This window comes from Anopheles darlingi, chromosome 3 (assembly GCF_943734745.1).
Source record: "Anopheles darlingi chromosome 3, idAnoDarlMG_H_01, whole genome shotgun sequence".
Taxonomy (NCBI): Eukaryota; Metazoa; Arthropoda; class Insecta; order Diptera; family Culicidae; genus Anopheles; species Anopheles darlingi.
Genome location: NC_064875.1, coordinates 31,065,939 through 31,089,856, shown reverse-complemented (window position 1 = coordinate 31,089,856; position 23,918 = coordinate 31,065,939). Strand labels below are relative to the sequence as shown.

Sequence of the window (23,918 nt, the reverse complement as noted above, 5' to 3'; positions counted from 1 at the left end):
GGAATCTTCAGTACCGGAACCGACCCCGCCAGTTGCCGTTACGGTGACATCGGATAACTTTGTAATTTTTCCCCTAGCTAATAAGGACAATTTAGATCGTTTAGAAGTATTATTAACAGAAAAGGATAGTTTTAGACAAAAAATATTAGATAGTTTTGATAAAAAGTTTAGTTATCACACTACGCTAAACACGTTGTTATTAAACATAATTTCTAAAAATGTGTTTGATCAATGTTCCATAAAGGATGAGGGGATAAAATTATTAAAATATGTTAATACTATTGATGTTATAGGTAAATTAATACACCAATCTTACGGAGATATGCGCCAGGAAGTGGATATCAAAAAATATTTAAAACAATTGATTTGTAGATGGAAGAAGATGAATACTGCTAAACTTGTAGAGGGAGAGAAAATAACAATACAAATTTGGTAAAAAATGAATATCAACCTAATAGCACCGGGGAAGGGGTATCTTCTATAAAATCCCACACTTAATATTTTTATATCTAGAATGATGAATGGAATAAAAACTGTCGAACAGCACGTACAAAACAAATACACATACTTTATTCGTTTTCTGATTAATTCGTATCAAATCCAATGTACATTTATCGTATGATAGCTATGTGTCTAAAGGATTGAAAGATCCTTGTTCGGGTATGAAGTAGAATTTTTTAATTCCATTAATATTCAACTCTACAACTACCAATTTGCATAACACTTGCTTGCAACTAACTTTTGTTTGATGGTCCAAGAATTGTTCAGCCATTGGGGATTCGTATTGCAGAAGGTCAACGGCATTTTCTGCAAACGAACATTTATTATATACCCCTAGTTCTTGGGCATTTATTATGGTGTCCTCACCATCACGCATAGCGCTTTTCATGGCCATTACCTTGAAGTCTCTTGTCAAAAACCATTTTTGGGCAAATCGTCCCTTTAAAATAAATTTGTGACCGAACTTAATAGAAGAATATATTCCATCTTCCACTAAGTTTAACAATACTAGCTTTCCTCCATTTGGGTCGGCGGTAAATTTGGCAAACTGTTTGAAGTATGACAATTTCATTTTCTCCAAATCCCCTTTCCCAATAGTTCTCCTCATGCCAGCGTAATATTTTTCGAAAACCGCGGTAGAATTTTCCGGAAGCGGTCCGAAAAGCTCTACTTGCTTCGAAATATGGCAAAGTGCATGAAGTTTAAGGGTGATTCTATGATTCACCTTCTTATAGTCCGCCAAGAACGTTGCTAACAATTCTGCTGCCATTTGTGTATCCTTTCGGAAATAGCTATGAGAAAGGATACTGATAGCCGAATGCAGCTTCATGAACGATTTAAAGTCCTTTTCATTAAGAATCTGCTGAAACAAAGCCGGACCGGCATAGTTCAACAGGTTGGCATAATGGGAAGCTCGCCAAGTTAAGTCGTTCTTAGAAACGCTCATTTTGGCGAAGCTCTTAGCCATTTTGGCTTCGGAATATATTCTGATGTTGGTAACAATTTTATTGAATTGTCTTTTCTTCCCAAAATCAGATTTCCGCCAAAAAACTTGCATGAGCTCCTTCATTACCCCCTTATGCAGGTTGTGCAGCGGGTCGCACAATAGCACCTCGTAAACCACATCGTAGTCTAAGTCAACCAAAGGTGACCTTAGCACGGACGATGTGGCTTTCCCTGCTTTGTTCTTTTTGCAGCGGTAGTGCCCTGCATAAACCAAACTGCGGAACTGGACGTTGGTTCGGTAGTTGCCGGCATATATCGGATATGATCCACCTTTCTTTGCACGGCGTGCATCACACCAGCGGCATCCCGAGCTGCCGCAGGGCGCAACTGTCCCTAAAAAACAAAAAAAGTCCAACGTTAAAATTCATTTACAATAATTAAATAATCTCAAGTAACAATTGGCAAGAAGAAATTACCGGTGATGATGTACTGCGCCTCCATATCAGCTATTATTTTACGCAGAAAAACCGCCCGCATCTTTCCACAAATCATCGATCCAGTGGAGAGATGGTTCAACTCATCCACGAATTGACGTAGAAAGGTGCACGGCGGTTTCTTCCGCCCAAAATACATACCAACTAGCAGTGGGCTCATCGCTGGTACGTTTTCAATCGTTATTACGATTGGCCACACCTGCCTATTGGGTATTCCAGGCTGCCTCAGCACTACACCGTCCGTGCTCATGGTTAAAAAAACCTGACGCATGTTTGGGTAATCGCTTAAAGCTTCATTGAGCATGTTGGCTAAAACATATTTTATACATCAAGCATTTTTGTAAATCTTTATAAATAGCGTCTTGTTTAACTTACCAATGCCTAAATGCCAGTAGAACCCTGTACCTATTCTCACTACTTTTTCCTCGATACGACCCGAATTTCGGAGGGCAAGCCGAATGTATTTGGAAATTCTTTCCAATTCATGCTGGGTTATTTCGGGATCGTGTGAACTATGTAAAGGGAAGAATGAATGAAAATATAATTACTTTCCTGACCACGCGGTACGGTGTCGCTGAATCTTTTGTAGAAACAGGCGCGAACGTTCCTACCGAACCGGGCATTCGCGAGTTTGTCCTACTCATCGGTACAAATCCCCCGTTATCTTCGATACCCCTACGTGATGTCCAGCATCGAGCTGATCATGAGCTCTTGAGACTGATGGTTAATTGATTGATCATTTATGCAAAAAGAATTAAATGTAGGTGTGGTAGTCCAAATATTCACGAGCAGCATCACCAACAGTGTTATCCCACCTGTTCGTCACGCAGCCGCACCTTACCCTGGATGAATAACCGCCGAAAGTGGCTTAAGCTAACTAGAGTAAAGCTAATGCGACATTATAAAAATAACAAAAGGCCCATTAGTAGGCTAAAGCCTCCAACTAGCGACCACAATACAGTAAATAAATACAAATCAACTTGGAACTGGGATAGAGAACGATCTGGATATTACTCAAGAAACGATTTGAAAGCGCGTTATTGAGCTCTTAGCGCGTAATTGAGTCTATAGCGCAAACTAAATTCCCCAACCGTATACAAGAATGACGACAAAAGCTTTGTTGAAAATTACCTGTGCATAAAATCATTTTGTAACGAGTTTAAGTTAATCAAATCCATCATATGGAAGGTTCCGTCACAACGATCCTAGTCAAATTCATATCTGATGCCCATCGATCGGTGAACTCTGGCAAACAAATGGTCGTTATCTATATGGAACTTAAACCAACATTTGACACGATTGATTATGATCTTCAGTTACGGACGGAGTGGCTCCACGGCACCAGATTCAACAATCACCTTCAGCAATGACCAAGAAAACTGTTGTATATCATTATTGAATAACTAAGTTAACTGTAACTAATAAATTAACTGTATTGTTGAGAATAAACCAATATGTTACATTCGCGCGAGAGAAAAATGAAAATTACACCACCAGTGTTCAACATTGAAAGAAAAGCGTTTGGTGAACTCTGTGATGTTTTACAGCAACGCTTTATGCCGACAGTGGTTGTTTTTCGGGAATGCTCAATTTTCTTTGAAGTGCGTCAAGGCAACACCGAAACTATCGTGGAATGGACAACTCGGTTAAAGAAGCTGTCGAGCAGTTATGAGTTTGGAGGCTATTTGAATGAAATGATTAAAAACAGGTTTGTAGTGGGATTACGCCGAGGTCCAGTTTTTGATCGAATTTGTGAGAAGAAATTACAGCAGCCTACGACCAATTGGTGAAATTGGCAATGAAAAAGGAAGCAACTCTTTTGCAACGTGGTGCAGTTTTTCGAATTCAAAAGGCAAATTCCAAGGTTGAAAAGCCGAAGAAAGAAGACCTAAAATGTTTATGCTGTGGAAAAGGTGACCACGATTTTCGAAAATGCCAACATAAAAATTACGTTTGCAAGATTTTTGGAAAAAGGACCTTTGGCCAAGGTGTGCACTGCCAAGAATCATTCGTCGGAAAAGAAATATGAACAGAAATCGCCAAAGATAAGTCATTTACGTCTAAAGTGCCATTAGCCTTCAAGGAGAAGGTGGAAGACGAACTGGATCGTTTAGAAAAAACTGGAATAAATACTAAACCATCTACGGCAGATGTGGAATGGGGAACTTCGTTAGTTCCTGTTTTGAAGAAAGATTCGTCGATTCGTCTGTTGTGCTCATTATCGTGTCACAGTCAACCCGTTTTTGAAAGATCATCATCATCCTTACCAGTTGTTGATGTGATTTTTGCGGCATTGCAAGGTGGTCAATATTTTTCAAAGTTAGATCTCAAAAATACCTATAATCAATTAGAACTAGATGAAGAAACACGTACGCTTTTGGCTTAGAGCACTTGGAATTTGGAACGAAGACAGCGTGTTCTATTTTTCAAGCTAATCTGGAATATTTTGGATTTTTTTTGACGATGTGATGATTACTGATTCTAACAAGGAATAACATTTGAATAATTTGGATTGAGTTTTGCAGCGGTTGAAGGACAACGGTCTGTTGCTGAATAGGCAAAAATGTGAATTTTTCAAGACAGATGTGAAATTCCCTGGTCATCGTATTGACAAAGATGGTTTACACAAGAATTCTGATAAGGTAGAAGCCATCTTAAAAGTAGCAAGACCATCAAATAGCCAAGAAGTTCGGTCATCTGTTAGTTTGGTAAATTACTACGGTAAATTTTGTTCCAATTTGGCATCCAACCTACAACCTTTATATGATCTGCTGAAGGATGGCGTTGAATTCGCTTGAACAGAAAGACAACAGCAGCCGTTTGAAAATGCGAAAAAAAAACTTATTTCCGGAGAATCCGTTCTGGCTCCCTACGATCGAAGTCTTCAGATTAAACTCTATTGTGATGCGTCGAATGCTGGAGTTGGTGCAGTGATCATATATGTTTTCCCAGATAAGAGTGAACGTCCGATATCATTTGGTTCAAGAGTATTCAAGCAAAAATGAAAATAATTACTCAACCATTGATCGAGAAGCATTGGCGATATATTATGGAGTCAAGAAATTCTATAATTATTTGCCTGGAAGACATTTTGTACTCGTGAACGATCACAAACCATTGATTGGTTTATTTAGAACCAAAGGAGTTCCTGAAACAGCCGCTAGACGTTTACAACTATGGGCTGTATTTTTAACAAATTTCGATTATGAGATCCAGCATGTTAGAGGAATGCAGAACTCGAAGACGAACCGTCGAATTTCATTAGTTTTATTGAATCTACGACTCGTTCGTTAGTTGAACGAAAACAACTGGTGATTGAAAGTCGTCGGGACAGCATCATAAGTCATATAATCGAATATTTGAAATCTGGTTGGCCTCAGAATATTCCAGAGGAAGAAATCAAGAAATTTCATTCGAAAAGAGAAGAGCTAAGTGTGGAAGAAGGTGTCCTACTTTGGGGATACCGGATTGTGGTACCTTCTAGATTGCGTAGGACTGAAAATGAAGAGTTTAGCTCGTGCATATTTTTGGTGGCCGTCTATGAATAAGGAGATAGAGGAAATGGGGAAAAGATGCGAAACATGTATCCAAATTCGCCCTCAGAAGACCATTTTTTTATCACCTTGGCGACTTTCGAACGAACCTGGTGACCGAGTTCACATGGACCATTTTAAGTGCAAATGAGCAGATTATTTTGTTACCGTGGATAGTTTTAGCAAATGGATTGAAGTGTTTCCAGTGCGAACGCTAACATTGCGTGAAACTATCGAAAAGCTGTGAGAATATATGTCCCGTTTTGAATCTATTTCGACATTAATCTCCGATAACGGTACTGCGTTTACTTCGGAGGAGTTCAAAAGTGTTTGTGCCGAAAGAGGAATTAAGGATTTAACAACAGCGCCATAGTCCGTTTTCAAATGGTGCTGCAGAAAATGCTGTAAAAACAGTCAAAATGGCATTGTCGAAATCAGCAATTGATCCAGCTAATCAAGGAAAAAGCGTTCATCTAAATTAATGGAATTTTCTGGAAATGTATCGAGCTACAAGACATGCGACAACTAATGAAAGCCCGTTCAAACTAATGTTCAAAAAGGAAATGAAAATCAGATTTGATGCCCTTAAAACAGGTGCTAAGCGATTGTAAGTTTTAAATAATCAATCCCAGAAACACAATTTGGTTTTCGCAGCTGGCGAAGAAGTTTTTGCAGAGCAACCAGCTGAAAAGATGAGTTTTAACTGTATTGTTGAGAATAAACCAATACGTTACAAAGACCGTCCTACACAGCAGTTTTGCATCCGACGATCTTAATACGAATGCAACCTGAATTCCCGAATTGCTGCGAATAACGATTAGCTCATCGCATGGGCCAAAGTTAAGATGATGGTTGGTCCATCCATCATCACCATCATCAGATCATCTTAGTTCACCATCGCTCGAATAGTGAACATCTCTACTAGTTTAATAAACTACCACAGCTACTGCATTGCATTCCAAAACGTGGAATATAAAAAAAATGATGACCCGGCTAAGACATTCGATTCTATGTTCCAGCTTCCAGTTCCAGCAACCAGAACCGATGTAACAATCGTGTAACTTAAACTTAAATGTGTGAAAAGTAGTATATAATACAATAGTGCAATCCAATTTAAGATATTCCATACAGGTTGGACGGTGGATACAACGTAGCACATTTCCGTAAAATTCCGTTAAATCTTCTTCCGTTAAATCGGAACGCTCGGAACGTGATTATGTAATATCTATAGCTCGGAAGAAAAGAGTATTGCAAACCGTACTTACTTCATCTTTTGTTTGAAATCGGCTGGCTTCTGGTACTTCGATGCTGCCATCGTCGAAGGGTTCGAAAACTGAAACATATATTACAATTATTACTAATTAAATTAGCATAATTAAAGAAACTATTACCTTCAGTACACTTTTCGGTTTGACGTTTTTGGAGGATTTTTTTTTTGAATCACCTGTCACCTCGAGTCATTTGTCACCAACAAAAAATCCTTTCTTGCACCTGACGCCCATTTGAAACACTCCATTCAAATAATATCCCAACCCAAAAAACGACCTCTTCTTGTAAAGCTAGTGAATTCCATTGAGATTGATCCATTGAGATCCATTGAGCAGATTTTCTGCTCAATGCAAAATTGGTAAATCTAATAACCGTGCAATAACGTGATATAAAAGCTTTGCCAAATTTACGTATATACGGAGAACCCGATAATGGTTAGTAGGAATGAAAGTGTATTTTAGTAATACATAAATGTTATATGTTATATGTATAAAATAGTATAGCAAAACATACCTGTGTTTCAGCGCTACAAACCAATGAGTTACCGGCAGGAGAGCGAAACATGCATCCGGTATGTTTCATTAGTGTTCCGGACGCGTCAACCAAGGAGCTGTTGAGCTTCTTTTCGTATTCAAAAGAAGGCGAGGCGTTATTGTTGTATAAGGCCCAAAAATCTGAAGGGCAAACCATCTTGGTATATTACCAACCAAAGAGGCAGGTCAACAAAGCTGAGTCGCTTTATAACGGCACCATTATGTATAGGCTTAGGATATTCACCGTACCAGCACGGATGAAACAAATTTGTGATAAAGCATGCAGCATTATCCTAAGAAACTTAAACCCCCATCAACACGTACAACCACCATCAACAGGTCGACGACAGGCCAATCCATTGTGGCTATATGAGCCCGTGGAGAAAGATTTTCCAAAATCTATCATCGAAGCAGATGTTGCGACGGAGATTAGTAAATTGTTTGCCATAATTCGGAATCTTTTTGCAAAGCCGGATTTCTTACAACCGGCTAAACAGCAGCCAGCTCGCTCGAAGCCGCCATTTGGAGGCAGCAGACCGCCACATGCAAAGCCATACGCCCGAGCTGGCAAAAGGATAACTACAACTACAACAACAGCAACATGCAACGTGGTCAGGGATATCCGGTGGTCACCTTCACCACCACCACCACCACCATCACTAACAACTTTTTATGCAATTTTTTTAAAATGACTTACCATTTTTGCTTCACTTTGTTACAATTGGAATAAGTTACGTGCTACTGAAAAACTGAAAAACTGAAAAAAATGTTATAAACTGTTATCTACTGAATGACCTAGATGAGTGTCCTTTGTTTCACTTGCGGTCTAGGCGATTCAGTACATGCTCTAGCAATGTGTGATATTACATTGCTCTAGGTCGTTGAATGTTGGTCGGATTGCACCCGCAGATCTATTCCACCTGAAAGATGATGCAGACCGAGGCACGTAATCATTGTCGACGGTTTCCGATATTCGTAGCAGATTGAGCAATTTGCTGTTTCGAAGCAACGAGGCAACCGCCAACATCAATACGATCACTTCATCGAAGATGTGATCCTTCCTTGAAGATCATCGTCCACAGTGTGCATGTTGGCGATATGCTCGTAAAAGCTGACTCTGCTGCAGCGATTGATTTTGAATAGCAGCAGGCACCTGCCGGATAAATGCAAGATAAATGCGAATGGTTTTGTTGAATCTCCTGCATGAGACGCTGATTGTGATTATTTCGCAGCGCGTTAAGTTGATCGTGCCATGTTAAGTTGATCGTGGGTGTTATGAAGGATGTAGCCAGAACGTTATATGGCATGTATCCAACGGGCACCTGAAGATCACGTGGTAGCCACAAGCTTGGCCCGGGTGCACAGCCACGATAGCATGCATGTGGGATTACGGCCTGCAGCTGTGGCACCGGCATGCCGTCGGAAATGCATTCGGGTTCTTTGGTGAAGAAGCTTCTGCTGTTGTTGGATGACGATCCTTTCGATACGATCTGGAGAGCATAGCCAACCGGTGGAGATGAGATGCCTTGCGGAGGGCGCAACTGATGGGCCGGAGAGATGATCCGGTTCGCGGTTGGGCCACTTGGTTGATAGGAGGAAAGCTCACTCGAGCGTTGGATCGATCCGTTTGATGGTGCCGTACCACATTTTTGGATCCAACCGTAGCACGCCAAACTCAGCCGGTTCATACTTCCAATCCTGCACGCAAAATATACTATTGGATCAATCTCGCATGTAGCGTCGATATATCAATCCTGCACGGGTCAGATTGAAAGATTCAACAGCAGAAGATCAGTAGAAAGGCTTTAGAGTAAGAAGGATTAGAATGGCGAAACTAGAACACATATTAAAGAGTTTTCTTACCGTCTGTGGCCTTCGAAGATCACTTCTCCGAATTGCCAATAATGAATTAAACGAATTGAAGATCACTTCTCCGAATTGTCCGGCGAAAAGAACACAATATTGTTCGTCAGGAGGCTGGTACCTCATCCGCTTTAATCGGCCTGCAATTATTTAACTGAATATGGTACTCCATATTCATTTCTTATGCTGAAAATAGAAAATTGGCAACAATTTTTAAACCACGCAAATTATTCCGTGGAAGAAAATTTTAGTCGCGCAAGAAATGTTTTGCTGGACTACGCGAAACAAGCAAACCTGCTATGCGTGTTTATGACCACGCTTCAATATCTCACACAAGCGATTCGTGGTTAATTTCAGGATAAAAACAACTTTCCCTAGCATCGTTCGAAAAGCATTCAAAGCAAAAGTGTTTAAATTTTAGTTACTCTAACTCAACATTTGATTCAGGATGCAGAGAACATTTTTAAATCGATTCGGTACATCTTTGATTATTAAGCCAAATGGTATAAACACGCCGTGCCGCAGAGTGAAATACAACCAAGGTACTTTAAAAAGACGTCTTTTTAAACTGTATCCGTCTGCGGCTGAGTAGAGCGGTTGGTTCTCCGGACGCTCGGTTACTGAGATAGTTCAGCAACGTGCAAGTGCACTCGTGTGTGGTATTCGAAACGTGAAACGTGATACTCTGCCGCAGAATGGCCAAGGAACCGCCGGCGAATATTGAGCAGCTTCTCGAGCTGGACCCGTATCTGAAACTTCACGAAAAGGAAATCCGGCGCAGGTAAGTGTAGCTGCTGGGAAATACGACACCACCGACCAACGGGAATAGTGTAATCCGATATCCGTGTTCCCGCGTGTGACGAAACTAGTGCAGAGCATCGACGCATCGACAATCGAAAAGGCAAATCGCAGCAGCAGTCGAGAAAAATGTCCGACCGGTGAATGTCAAGTCAAGGTCATTGCCACTCGCAAGATGCGACCCGCGCTCGAAACCGGCCGCCTGATAGGATGCGCTTGCGATGCGATAATCGAGAATGTTTTTTTTTCAGCTGATCCGGGTCAAGTGCTGATGTAGAGCGCGCGCGTAGCTTACGGGTTCATGGGTTCACAGCGCGTATCGCGTGTTCGGCATGGCCACCGGTGTGGTACTATGTTGAGCATGAGCGAAGATCTATTAAGCCTCTCGTATCTCTTTCTACGATTACCTCCCACCTGAATAGAAACACGGAGTTCCGTGGATGGATCAAGCGTCTGAATGAGCTGGAAGGTGGGCTGGATGAGTTCACCCAAGGCTACAAACACTACGGAGTGCACATCGCCCAGGATAACAGCGTAGTCGCGCGCGAGTGGGCTCCGGGCGCTAAAGAGGTCTATCTGACCGGAGATTTCAGTAAGTTTCGTTTCCATTTCCATTCCTTCACCCTCGGATGATGCACCGATGCATTCCTCTGCGAATGGTTGGCGCCTTGCCTAATCAAATTCACGGAGCTAGTCTTTCCTAAACATCAATTAATGCATCCAATCAATTCAACGCAACAACACTCCATCATCGGCCGGTTTCCGCACACACATGGCGAGATAAGCGTCAACCGCAATAACACATAATATCTGTAGATTTATTATCAGCATAGCAGAGGACATATTATGCAATTGTTCATCCATTTTGTTTATTCACGTTCCATCACGTTGTCCTTCATTCGTACTTCAGCAGGAAGGGCGGGAAAATCTCATCGCATTGCTAGCCAATTTCCAAAAGCAGCTTCCACGTTACTAATTAATTAATTTCGTTTCTCTGATATTCCCTTATAGATAACTGGCAGTGGTTGGCGACACCGTACGCCAAGTTACCTTTCGGGAAGTGGGAACTTAAGATCCCCCCCAATCCGGACGGTTCCTGTGCGATTAAGCATCTGTCGGAGGTAAAGGTGATCATTCGGAAGCAGGATGGTGCACTGGTCGATCGTCTATCTCCGTGGGCTACCTACGCCGTGGCACCACCGAAGGAGCTGGGTGTCAACTATCAGCAACGGATTTGGAATCCTCCCCCCCACGAGAAGTATATGTTCCGTCACCGGAAACCTAATCGTCCGCGCGCTTTACGAATCTACGAAAGCCACGTCGGTGAGTTGAGCCATAAGCAAGAGCATGACACCCAAATCGAATCCTACTCACTAACATTTTTCCAACATTAGGAATTGCTACCGAAGAGTACGGTGTTGGTACCTACCGCAACTTCGCTGACAATATTGTCCCAAGGATTGCAAAGCTCGGTTATAATACCATTCAACTGCTCGGAATTTTAGAGAATACATATTACGCATCATTTGGTTATCTTGTGAGTACTCATTAAACTAATTAGTAATTAGTGTTAGGTGTATGCGTTGAAATCCGCTGTTTGCTAATGGATGGCGCCATTTTTTAGAAACTAGTGGAAAAGGATGGTCAATACTTTGAATGGCCAGTTGCAAAGGAATTTTGAAATATAAAGGATTGAATTTTGACAAAAAAATAACAGCGGATTTCAACGCATACACCTAATAGTAACACTCTAATTATACTAATTACTTCAGGAATTAAAAAAAATCAATCGTACAAATCCAATCCGGGTTCGAGTCGAACCCGGACTTACTCGCGGTAGCTAACAGAAACTGTCCCTAATGAAACATTTGTCCCGTTGCCCACCAGGTAACGAGCTTCTTTGCGGCATCCAGCCGCTCCGGAACACCGGATGACCTGAAATACATGATCGACAAGGCGCACGAGCACGGATTGTTCGTACTGCTCGATGTGGTCCATTCACATGCCAGCAAGAACACGCAGGATGGCTTGAACCAGTTCGACGGTACGGACGCTTGCTACTTCCACGATGGTCCCCGGGGATTGCACACACTCTGGGACAGTCGGCTGTTTAATTACTCCGAGTAAGTGTGGCACCGGTGTCGACTTTCGATTTGCCAAAATATGCTGAAACACTGCTCCCGTTTCCTTCCGCAGGTACGAAGTCGTACGCTTTTTGCTATCGAACTTGCGTTGGTGGCACGATGAGTACAACTTTGATGGTTATCGGTTCGACGGTGTCACCTCGATGCTGTACCACTCGCGTGGGATTGGCGAAGGGTTTTCGGGTGATTATAACGAGTACTTTGGGTTAAACGTCGATACGGAGGCGCTCGTGTATCTGACCATCGCGAACTACTTCTTGCACGAGCTCGATCCGAACGTCATCACGATAGCGGAGGATGTGAGCGGTATGCCGACGCTCTGTCGCCCAACGCAGGAAGGTGGCGTTGGGTTCGACTATCGCCTCGGAATGGCCATTCCGGATAAGTGGATTCAACTGCTGAAAACGAAGAGCGACGAAGATTGGAACATTGGCAATATCGTGCACACGCTGACCAACCGGCGCTGGAAGGAAAGCACGGTGGCCTATGCGGAATCGCACGATCAGGCGCTCGTCGGCGACAAAACGATCGCCTTCTGGTTGATGGATAAGGAGATGTACACGCACATGTCCGTCGTTTCGGACTCCAGCTTGATCATTGATCGTGGAATCGCACTGCACAAGATGATCCGACTGATTACGCATGCGCTGGGCGGTGAGGCGTATCTTAACTTTATGGGCAACGAATTCGGTCACCCCGAGTGGCTGGATTTCCCGCGTGTCGGTAACAACGAATCGTACCACTATGCCCGCCGCCAGTGGCATCTGGTCGATGATCAGCTACTGAAGTACCGCTTCCTGAACGAGTTCGATCGTGCGATGCAGCATACCGAGGAGCGGTACCACTGGTTGGATTGTCTGCCGGCGTACGTTAGCTGCAAGCACGAGGACGACAAGGTGATAGCGTTCGAGCGCAACAATCTGCTGTTTGTGTTCAATTTCCACAGCACCAAGAGCTTCACCGATTACCGCATCGGGGTCGATCTGGCTGGTAAGTATCGGGTGGTGCTTAGCACGGATGATGGTGCGTTCGGAGGGTTCGATCGAATCGATAAAACCGTCGACCACACTACATTCCCGGAGGGTTGGAACGGTAGGCGCAACTATCTGCAGCTCTACATACCCTGCCGAACTGCCTGTATTCTGGCAGTACAGTGAAGAAAGAGATAGAGAGGAAGCTGGTCATGTGTTACATTTGTTTTGTTTTTGTTGGAATGTAATGCTCCATGTATCCAAATGCCATAGTGTGGCCTATTATTTCGCTTATATAACAAGCTCATAGATCGGGTATATCAGCAATAAATGATGAATTTAGAGAAATGGTTAAACATTCTTTTATAGAAAAAAAAACGTATCCCGTGTAGTTAGAATTTTCATATGCGATGACCGAGTGTTGTAAGGTTCCTCTGTGCGTTTCATGAAGCGTTTCCGTTTTATTTATCCTATTCATTTCAGCTCTTTTACCACTGTACATGCACACGCAAAATGACTGAACATTCTATACGAAATGATACCGCGCAAACCAAAGATTGTCCCAAACGCCCCCCCTCTCCCCTCTGTTCCTAACCGAAGAACACATAATATGATGTACACCTTGCGCTTCCCGTCATATTCTCATCGATTTGAAAACGTTCATCTCCTTCCTTGTGGTAGCTTAACACACCTACGACAAGAGAGGAGCACTGGCACTGCAAAAACTATTTGCGTTGTTGTGTGGGAATGGTTGATGATGTTAAGCAAAACAAGAGAAAAGATATCGACGAGGAATCCAAATAGTTAAATACATTAAATGCCGGGTAACGGTGATAAATATATGACGAGACATGCACTGTTCCGCTATTATGCGCTCCTAAAGTGACAAAGTTGCTTCTGAAGCTTATAAGGCCCTTTCTCTAGTTGCTTTCAAAACGCAACGTGTGACATTTGCATTTGGTTCTCTCTCGCTCTCTACCTCTACGCACGTTCCTACTACTGCTTTGCTGCATTGTATCGTACCTAAAATTTGGTTTTATTTGTCCGTTGGTTTGTCGGTTTGCCATACCGAATGATGGTCACTGTACTCTCGTGTTGCTTCACACGCGCAAGAAACGAGTTTCCATCCCTTTCTCACTTGCTCACCGTAACTAGTAATACTTGCTAAGTCGTCATCTGGTACTACCGCTCGATCGGGTCCCTATTCTTATACCAAGCCGTCCCTAGCTATCTAAAGCCTAAAGCACGCATCATGTTTTATCGTAAAGTTATAAATTTATACTGAATTAAGCTGACTTTTACGTTCTTTGTACATACAAAATGCGGCGTCTCTTCATTTGTCGAGAAGGACGCTATGTCCAAGCTTCTTGTTTTAATCATTGCTCATCCTGAGTACTGCAATGGTCTTCTACATGAAGTGTGAAGCTTCCCTTTTTTTATTTCGAAAAAAGTAACATAAAAATGCCTACCCGTAATCTACGTTCACTCGGTTGTGCTAGTACAAGTGCTACAAGCCAGCAATCAAATGAACGACAAAACAAAAGAGGAAGAGGAGCCACTACTTAAAGGGAATCTGCACATTCGTAGAAAACTAACCAAATCATAAACTGAAGGGAAGATAAATTGAAAACTAACATTAACAACAAGTGCACTGCTGAAAATGAGCACGGAAGTATCAAGCTGGGTGCTATCTCCGGGCTATAGTAAAGGTAAACATTGCAATACTTTATTTTTATGCCCTAGTATCGTAATGTCCGTTGTTCTTTTACCTCTCCCCTTACCCTCTATTATGTCCTGTGAAAACCTCGTACTGATGGCTGGTGCTGCATTCAGCACAGATACAAAAATCAAGTTCCTTTCTTCTCGTCAAAGTATCGCACGAAACAAAAACAATGCGGATAATTTACTGGCTTATTTTGCTAGTATTGAAAGATCTTTCTCTTTTTTTTGTTTTACACAGAAACGGCCGGCTTTCACTGACTTCAAGCGCATGATACTAGCCGTTGATAGTAGAAATCCGGTGATAGTAATAATTCCGTTACCTGTTTACACCCTTCCAAACGAACGCCTAACCGGCAACGGCAAGAACTTTTTCGGAAGCTCGCTGCAGAATCCGGAATGCATCATCAATTTCCTGCTCCGTCAATAAACGGCTCACGGCCAACCGAATGCTCGGTCGGGGGCATTGTTTTTCCATCGCTTCCAGATATTCAGCCGCGATCACCGCAAGCCCGTTTCCAATACACTACAAATGATAAAGATTCAGTCGGACTCGAACTCTTGTCAGTATCAAAAGCCGATAAGCAGATAAACTTACCTCATTGCAAATTTTATCCAGTAACGCTTTCTCAACCGTCCAGCTTTCGCGTGCACTCTTCAGATATAGATGCTTTACTGGGGACAATGGATCTCCTCTCGACTGGAAATGACTTAGTGTGGGTAATTTACTGTGGAAAGGAAAGACAGTTAAGTAACACTTCCACCGACAATCTTGGTTTCAACAAATACGTACTCAGTTACTAATCGGCTGCGATCGCGCAGCTCTTCGAATATCCTAGGATCTTGCTCGAAACGGTCCAGTGCGCTGATTGCTGCCTGAGCAAGCAACGGTGGCAGAGAGGCTGAAAAGCAATAGCCGAGACCCGATAGTCGCTGGTGTTCAACAATAAATGACGAACCGGCACAGAAACCACCAATAGTTCCCGCTGACCATTCCAGCCCTGCTGACACTAGATCAACCTCCGTTTTCTGGCAATTAAACGACAACAGTGCAACCATTAAACATTCTGCCATAGTTATGCTTCTGCTTAAACTCACATCCACATTAAAATGCTCGATAAGACCCCGGCCACTGGCACCCAGCACACCGAACGATAAGCTTTCATCCAGAAACAGTCGCAGCTTATAACGTGCTCGGAGCTCTACGAGCCGCGGCAATGGGCACATCTCTCCCGTGTTCATGTAAATGGCTTCGGCCACCAAAAAGCGGCGAGTTTTCTTCGCCTTCGCCGGTCTACGTAGATCTTCGGCTTCCTGTTTCTGCAGCAATCGCTCGAGATCCTCCATGTCGTTGTGCTTGTAGAAGAAGATTTTGCTCCGTGAAGCATCCAACCCCTTTTGAATGGCAAAGTTCACACATTCATCCCTAAAGGAAAGAGAAAAAAAGAGGTAGATAGATCAATAGAGATTCGAACAACCAGTTTCTCGATCCTGATTTGCCTACTCAGAATCGACAATCAAAACTTACACAAAAATCAGATCATTTCGCTTCGAGTACGCCGGGATGGCACTGGCAATGGTTGAAAAGGCGTACGAATAAACGACTGCTTCCTCGACCGCCATGAACTTGGCCAATCGCTCTTCCAGCTCCAGGTGGACATCGACCGTACCGTAAAACCCTCGCGGTCCACAAGAACCGACCCCGTACTTGCGCAAGCTCTTGACGGCCGCCTGTCGGATATCTTCATCCTCCGCCAAACCCAGGTAGTTGTGCGTCGCCAGATTCAGACAGTCCGTACCATCAACGTTCACCCGTTTCCCAACCGTACCGTTCACGGTTCGAGTGCGTAGCGCGGGATGATCATCCGGTACCTCGGAAACTAGTGGTTCAGGAACCCACTTTGATAGTGCATTCTCTTCGTTGCAGCTGGCGATCGATTTGGGTTTTTTGGTCGTCCGCTTGTATAACACTATCCAGATCACACCGAGCGCTAACAGTGCTTCCAGTGTCAGCTCGAACGGTGTTGACTAATGGCCCCAAAAGGCGTGGCATGTGAATAGGGAAACGTATCTTTATTGGAATCTGCTGTCCCGCTAGACGACCACGGTGGATCGAACGCAATTGAGATTTTATTACCTTCTGCAGAATGTCATAAATTTCGTTGATTATGTACGGTGTGTTGACCATCTTGTGCGCGTCGTCGTTATTGGATACCACCGCTGATGCTGTCTTCAATATTGCTCGCTTGCTGCGTTCTCCAGCTTGTTGTTGAATGTTTACTTGGCCTTGAATGTTGAGTGTAGAAAATTGATTACCATCATGCACCACAGCGCGCTCTATTTTTACTTTCATATGCTGATAGAATAAATAATCCAACTCAGAGTTAAACGCTGTTAAAGCATAGAACATTTTGCAAAAGAAGAAAAAAACGCTACTGCCTATACCACTTATGAAGCCAATTCACATGGTGATAGCGCCGATTGCTGGGGTAGCAATATTCATACTACTATCACGAAAAAGAAACCGCAAAGTCCCAAACGTACATACGTTTACGCCGCCTCTTGAACACTGATTAGACAGTGTTACGCAGGCCATGCCAACCAAAGCGCGGCCAGTGCGATACTTCGGGTATGATGCAACAACACCCGAATCCCCAATCTAATAGGGTTGATATTTGGGCCCGGAATCGTCCCGGTACACCCGGTGGTAACGAAATCCACATGTGCCACAATCGCACGCGATGCTAGATTTCCGATATCTTATCAGTGGATACGGAGCAGGTGATACGGAGGGGTTGACTGAATACGCCATAATCGCGCAGAGAACCTGCATGCATCATACTGTGTATTTTGTTGCAATGCAATGAATAACATCAACCCGCGAGAGATACATATGATTTACACATTTTACTTGGGGAAGGTAAACTAACTACCCGGGTGCCATGTTAAACACACACACACAGACATGCCATTTAGCCGCACTGCATTGTAGCGATGGACAGCTTTTCAAGTACTATGCTTTTTATCTGACTATTTGCACACGATATATACAGTAGATGATGTAAAGTGTATTTAAAACACTCGACTAGTGGTAGCACTAATCGCTGCGTATAACATCCATCAGTCCTGTTTTATGACCGTGTGCGCTGGTACGATCATTGAAATATCGATAACGACTTCATCCGGTTGGAAGACAACACTTTGTGTTGACAACACGGGAAGTGTGTTGTAATGTTTTTGTGGGTTGATAAGTACAACTTACAGACTATAACTGCGGTTACTTTAGTTATGCCGACAGACCAGTCCGAAAACAACTATTCACACTGTGTATTCAAAATGGGACATTGTTGTACCAAGGAGAAGTTACGATATCACGTTGACTAGCTCTACTTTTCACACTTGAACAACTCGCACTTCTCGTAGAAGTGTGATTTCCAATCTGAAGCAAAGGAGAACTAATTGCAAACCAGCATATAAATGCTTTAAACGCACTGTTACTATTCCACCTTTTCAGAACGTATCCAAAGATTTAGCTAAAACTGGAATTGATTTAATAAAGTAAATCAAAATGCAGTTAAAATTCAAACGGAAAAGGCTTGTAAACTTGTAACACCCTTCGGCTCCACGCAGATTTTGAAAAGAAGATCAATTCGTTCTGAACTTTTCAAGCACGAATCACACGCGTAGCAGCAAGGTGCCAACGAACGGCATTCAACAAACCCCGCTAAGAAACACCGTTACGAACCAGTCAGTAGGCTGTATCTTTTGTGGTGCTTCAGTTAGCATATCGCGCTGCCCTTTAAAAACTAGAAACACTATCGTCCATCTCACCAAATTGACAATTAAGCTTGGAATGCGTCGTATACCGTCCTATCAGGGCAATATATGCAATGCTCTGATTCTAAAATAAGATCTGTCCGAAAGATTCGAGAGTCTCGCTCATTATTCTGTAAAGGTTCTCGCCGTGTGTTGTTCATGCGAATAATACGACAACGTGGAATCGATGAAGCCGGTCAAGTGTTTTTTGGAATCATGCAAGATTCACGAACATGTTCTATAGGTTCGAAGTGGGAGAGAAAACCTGCAACATCAAGCAAACATAAGAGCGTATGAAACACACCTTATGATTTCCAGATTTCCCTTCGTTACATGCTTTTCGTATTCGTTTTTTAAATTACCTCCACACAATCGGATTCGCAGGGGAAATTTGTGAAAGTTATGAGTCCACCACCGTACGTGCTTGCAATAAAAATGGGATCACGACATTTTTCACAAAGTATCCCACATTATGAAATAACTTGGTCCGCGCTCTAAAGAGCAGAAACAGCCAATCGAAAGATCAACATAAGAGGCCATGGCCATGCTAAAACCACGCAACGGGGGGGTTCAAAGGTTCTAAATCACGAGGAGACCGGTATTAGCATAGCATTAACGATTTTCATGTGTTTCGTGCTTGCTTCGGTCGTCCGCTCGCTCCACATCCACCTGGTGCTCCTCCTTGACTCTGTCGACAGCAGGTAACGGAGCGGAGTGGGGGGTGTCCACTTTTTAGGCGCGCGCGACGTTCGCAGGAACAGGTCGCTCGTCGGTTTCGCTGACGCGCTTTCGCAATGTGATCAAATATTCAAAGCATAGAGAGGAAGGAAACGGGAACGCGCGCCACACGTGTGATGGACACACGCATTGATGACGTAGTGTGCAGACAGCGAAGGGCTCGGCTCCCTCACACCCTGCGCTCACGGATCGCAAATCGTACTTTCTAGACGAAAAATCGTAATCCACCGGCCGTGGCGAGGCCCACGATGACGAGGAAGGGAAGGTGGTGCCGATGACGATGATGATGATGTTCGTAAATGTTATCACACATTCCGCACCCCACCGAACCTGTGACTCATGCGTGTCGTACGATGTTTGGGGGTAGGAGGGCATCGAACAGTGCGGGGCTTCCTTCCTCTTGGGCATGCCAATTCATGGGCAAGATAAGCGCACGTGAACCATGCGGCACATGATGTGATTTCCCGATTTCTGCCGTCACTGCGCCACCCTTTCCCGTTGCTCACAAGCTCCATTTCTCCAGCTTATGACGAATTTCACTACTTCTTCTCTGCGCTCTTAGATCACCTCGCAATGATTCACAAAAATATTATCTAAATTAGCTGATAAACATACTACAGCACAGCACCGCACACCTTCCCCCTTACGCCCTCTATTGATCACACGCGGAGTATGCCGGTTAATCTCGGATGCACCTACCGGGATTCCTGGACCGGATCGTGGAATCGACGGAAGACTTTTCCACTTCACAAGCAGGGTCGGTAAAGCACACGGGTTTCTCACTCTCGGCGCGGCCAGGCGCAGTTTATCCAGCGGCCGGGGAATGTTTCACTAACGAATCACGCGATTTTCTGCTGTTACTCGCGCTCTCGCTGGTAAAGATTTCGATTTCGGGTTCCTGGGGAGGCCGGTGTTGCGATTTTCCAATCAACGGCTGCTGGAGTGGGAAAACAGAAATCCCACCGGTGCACACGGATGGGAAAATCGTAACGAGGCGAGGAAAACCCAAAAATCTTTACGGAAAAGTTCGGTCGGTCGTTTACAGGCCTAGACGCGCCATCCCGCTCTGGCAGCTGAGTGCGAGCGAGACAGTAAACAAGACTTCTTGCTGCAGAGGCAGTAATGTATTTCGAGCTTTTGCTGCAGAGGCAGCAGTTTTCGAGCAGTTTCTGCAGAGGCAGTCGAGTACCTGCTCGACTGCTCGGGTTCTCCCTCGAGCAGTCGAACAGTTTTGTTTTGGTGCACGGTTTGAGGTTAGGAGACGTAAAAAGTTGTAAAAATGCGAAATTCTGAATATTTTTGAACCATTTTCTGCGCGACTGCAACTACGAAACGATTCTACCTTTTCCTTAAGGTGAAGGTTGCTCCGGCAATCAATTACCCAGCTCACAATCGACCCTAGAGTGTACAGAAATCTGCGGCCGAGATCCGGACGTCTCGAAAGGAAACCCGCAGAAACCGGCAAGTCCTAAAATTCGTAATTTTCATTAGGATTCGTTGCATTAACGATCGATGTCTCCTTTCAGCCTGTTCCAAAAAACCTCAACAGAGTTACAGAAATTCACAGAAACTATGGCTTTAGTAGACGGTCCCTGAAAACAAATCAGGTCTAAACCCTCAGAGAAGCCAGCGAAGGCCCAGGAAGGCCCTGGATTCAATAGCCGTACTGCGGTAAACCCTCACTGAATTTTCAGAAGAGGAAGGCGCCAAGTGTGAACTGTTTTTGTGCCGGGAGTTACGATTTCGGGTGCCAGGAAAAACGTGGAAACCGTTTTATCAAAATGTCCGATAGCGATGTGGAGTATGCGGCCACCGAGGAGGTGGAGATCGAGGAGATCGACGTCTACGAGATGGACGAGGCGGATCTGAAGCAGTTCGTGGAGGTGCATGATTTACAGCGTCCGGTGAATGTCGTGCCGAACATAAAAAATGAGCCGGCTCCATCCACCTCGAAGGCCGGGTGTGCTAGCTCTTCCGCACAATCGGAATCGGAAACGGACGAAGAGAACACACAGCAACGGGAGACACTGATTAAGAAGCTGGTGGCACGTGAAATCACCTGCAGCCAGTATCAGGAGCAGATGCACCTGGAAGATGATTTCGACGAAGAAGAGGTGGACCAGGAACGGAGCAGAGAGTGGGTATCGTCGGGATTCGAAATAGATTACCGTACGGCTCAGCGAGATGCCATGAAGGGGAATCTGCAAGGTCCGGTGCAAACGACCGTGGAAGGCAAAAGTACCAAGCGCCGACAGAGACGCTTTCTGCCACCGGCCCTCCAGGGACTGATGGGCGAGGCAAATCTTTGCTACGCTCGAGGCGATACAAGTACAGCGAAGGATCTGTGCCTGGAGATCATCCGTCAGGTTCCGCTTGCCTATGAACCCTTCATTACGCTGGCGCAGCTCTACGAAGGTAATGATCCGGAACAGTACCTCGAGTGTTCCCTGATTGCGGCCCATTTAAATCCCTCCGATATCGAACTTTGGATGCGCGTCGCGGAAACATCGATCGAACAGGGCAATATCGATCAAGCGCTCAAATGCTACACTCGCGCTATCAAGTACGAACCGAAGAATGTCGATCTGCGCCTGAAGCGTGCGCGGCTCACGGAGAAAAAAGGGGACGAAAAACAGGCGTTCAAATACTACTACGACATGCTACCACTCATCCCGAAAGAGCAGGCCGAGTTTCTTATCTGCACCGCGAAAAGGGTGGCCAAAAAGTTTCACGAAGAATCGAATATCGGCGCCGCGCTTGAGGCGATGGAGCGGGCTTACACAACCGCACCGGAACTGTTCTCCATCGAGGACATCAATCTTCTGTTGGAACTCTTGATTGCCAATGGGCTCTACCAGCGCGCTTTACATATTCTCTCGACGCATGCCCACGTTGAAGTGCAGGGCTCGGTGGAAGCGGCAGCGTCAAGCAAAGGGTCAAGCTTTTCCGTCTCCATACCGGACGATATGATGCTGGATTTGCGCACGAAGCTGGCCGTGGTGCTAGTGCACCTGAAGAGCGAACATCTGTTCGATTACATCATCAGGGACATTATGATACACACCGATCCAGAGAATGGGGGCGATTGTTATCTGGACATAGCGGAAGCGCTTATGAAGGAGGAGTACTATCGGTTTGCGTTGCGATTGCTGATACCGTTGATCAAAAGCGAACGCTTCTCGCTGGCCGCCGTTTGGCTTCGTTATGCCGATTGTTCCCGTTTCATTGAAGCCTACGATGAAGCCATCGAGGGCTATCGAAAGGTATGCGAGCATGCTTTGAAGCCGAATCGGCTTAAAACTAATCTCTGATGCCCTTTTAGGTTGTCTCGCTGGCTCAACATTTGGATGCGCGTTTGGCGCTGGCAGCGCTCTTGAAGAAGCAGGGCAAATATTCAGAAGCACTGGAAGCACTGGAACAGGATCCCGAGAATGAGTATCTGGATCCGGAGGTGCTGTACGAGCGTTGCCTTATGCTCGAAGAGATTGGCCACTACAAAGAGTTTCTCGATGCCGGTTTCATGCTGATGGCCCGGCATTGCTATATGCTTAAGAATCGGCATGACATGGATATGGTCCTGTCGTTCGCCCGGTTCAACGATATGCGAACGGCCGAAACCGAAAAACGAGCCCTTGGCGAAGGAGCACCGGACTTTGTCTCCGGTTCCGACCTTCCTCTGACCACGGAGTGGGAACTAGTGTTGCGATTGCTGAAGGTGGCCGATCAACTACACGATTACGGTTACTTTATGAAGCTGGTGTTCACACTTAACACCTCAAAGCGTTTCCAGGTGTATCGTTACGAGCTGCAGCAGCTTTCACTTAATGCATGCATCTACAACCGCGATCCCAGCCTGGGTCATAACATTCTTCGCGAGCAGATTCGTATACTGCTAATGATGCAACCGGAAAAGATCAATCATCCGCGGCTTTGGAATGTGTTCAATCTGGTGGTTTTCATCAGTGGTGACGTCCGTTACAATCGCTACCTGTCCCGGCTCTTTGATCGTGTTCCGAACATCGGCGTGCATCCGAAATCGTTGATCGCTAATTACCATCTTACCTCCTGCACGTACAAGTACGCCCTGAACCATTACAACCAAATTTATCAAGCAACCAATGATCCGCTTTACGCGATGCTGCTCGCCGTCACGCTAACACAGATCGCGTGCCAGAAGTTCACCTCCAAGAAGCAGACGCTTGTGGCTCAAGCCAACATTTTCATGGATAAGTACGGGCAGGGAAGGATGGAGGAGGTTCGGCACGAAGTTTACTACAATTTCGGGCGCATGTACCACCAGCTGGGTATGTTACATTTGGCGGTAGATTACTACAAGCGCGTGCTGAGCTTCGACAGTGCGGTGATAAGACAGTGCCCGAAACATCTTGATCTTAAAGCCGAAACGGCATACAACCTAAGCTGCATCTACAGGGACAGTGGGAACATTGAATTGGCTCGCAAGTACTTGTATGAATACATTCAAGTATAATATTTTGTTCGGATTGTACTAAAAACCAATTAATGTGATAGAGATTAATAGCCAGTTTTTGGTTCTACAAAGACTAGGTTCAAAGAAATCCATTGGGTTCCTTGA

The 23,918-nt window shown here is 44.5% G+C and overlaps 4 protein-coding genes across 5 annotated transcripts in view; 2 read left to right on the top strand and 2 right to left on the bottom strand.

The window, feature by feature from the left end:
- Positions 1-625: 625 nt before the first annotated feature.
- On the bottom strand, positions 626-6,977 carry LOC125955435 (uncharacterized). The gene is made up of 5 exons (XM_049686569.1): positions 6,865-6,977; positions 6,739-6,806; positions 2,316-2,452; positions 1,923-2,249; positions 626-1,839 (listed from the first exon to the last, which is right to left on the bottom strand). The coding sequence occupies exons 2-5, from the start codon at positions 6,786-6,788 to the stop codon at positions 626-628; spliced, it is 1,728 nt and encodes a 575-aa protein (XP_049542526.1). The 5' UTR covers positions 6,789-6,806; positions 6,865-6,977.
- Positions 6,978-9,713: 2,736 nt separating this feature from the next.
- LOC125956436 (1,4-alpha-glucan-branching enzyme) lies at positions 9,714-13,407 on the top strand. Its single transcript, XM_049688307.1, has 6 exons — positions 9,714-9,919; positions 10,359-10,528; positions 10,948-11,259; positions 11,331-11,473; positions 11,824-12,059; positions 12,133-13,407. Exons 1-6 carry the CDS (start codon positions 9,834-9,836, stop codon positions 13,235-13,237), a joined length of 2,052 nt encoding a protein of 683 aa, XP_049544264.1. The 5' UTR covers positions 9,714-9,833; the 3' UTR covers positions 13,238-13,407.
- A 79-nt stretch (positions 13,408-13,486) lies between these two features.
- On the bottom strand, positions 13,487-20,380 carry LOC125956443 (serine palmitoyltransferase 1). 2 transcript variants are annotated; one of them, XM_049688326.1, is made up of 7 exons: positions 20,024-20,380; positions 16,908-17,056; positions 16,299-16,798; positions 15,869-16,196; positions 15,564-15,799; positions 15,369-15,498; positions 13,487-15,296 (listed from the first exon to the last, which is right to left on the bottom strand). In XM_049688326.1, exons 2-7 carry the CDS (start codon positions 16,956-16,958, stop codon positions 15,120-15,122), a joined length of 1,422 nt encoding a protein of 473 aa, XP_049544283.1. In that variant the 5' UTR covers positions 16,959-17,056; positions 20,024-20,380; the 3' UTR covers positions 13,487-15,119. The 2 variants fall into 2 exon arrangements, with proteins under 2 accessions (XP_049544283.1, XP_049544282.1); XM_049688325.1 differs by lacking the exon at positions 20,024-20,380 and adding an exon at positions 17,736-17,824.
- Positions 20,381-20,855: 475 nt separating this feature from the next.
- The window catches only part of LOC125956433 (general transcription factor 3C polypeptide 3), a 3,167-nt gene continuing 104 nt past the window's right edge, over positions 20,856-23,918 (top strand). The window contains exons 1-2 of the mRNA XM_049688304.1: positions 20,856-22,587; positions 22,647-23,918. The exon at positions 22,647-23,918 is cut by the window's right edge and continues 104 nt beyond it. Of these exons, the coding sequence (XP_049544261.1) occupies positions 21,106-22,587; positions 22,647-23,813 (2,649 nt within the window). The 5' untranslated portion in view covers positions 20,856-21,105 and the 3' untranslated portion in view covers positions 23,814-23,918. The remainder of the gene's footprint in view (positions 22,588-22,646) is intronic.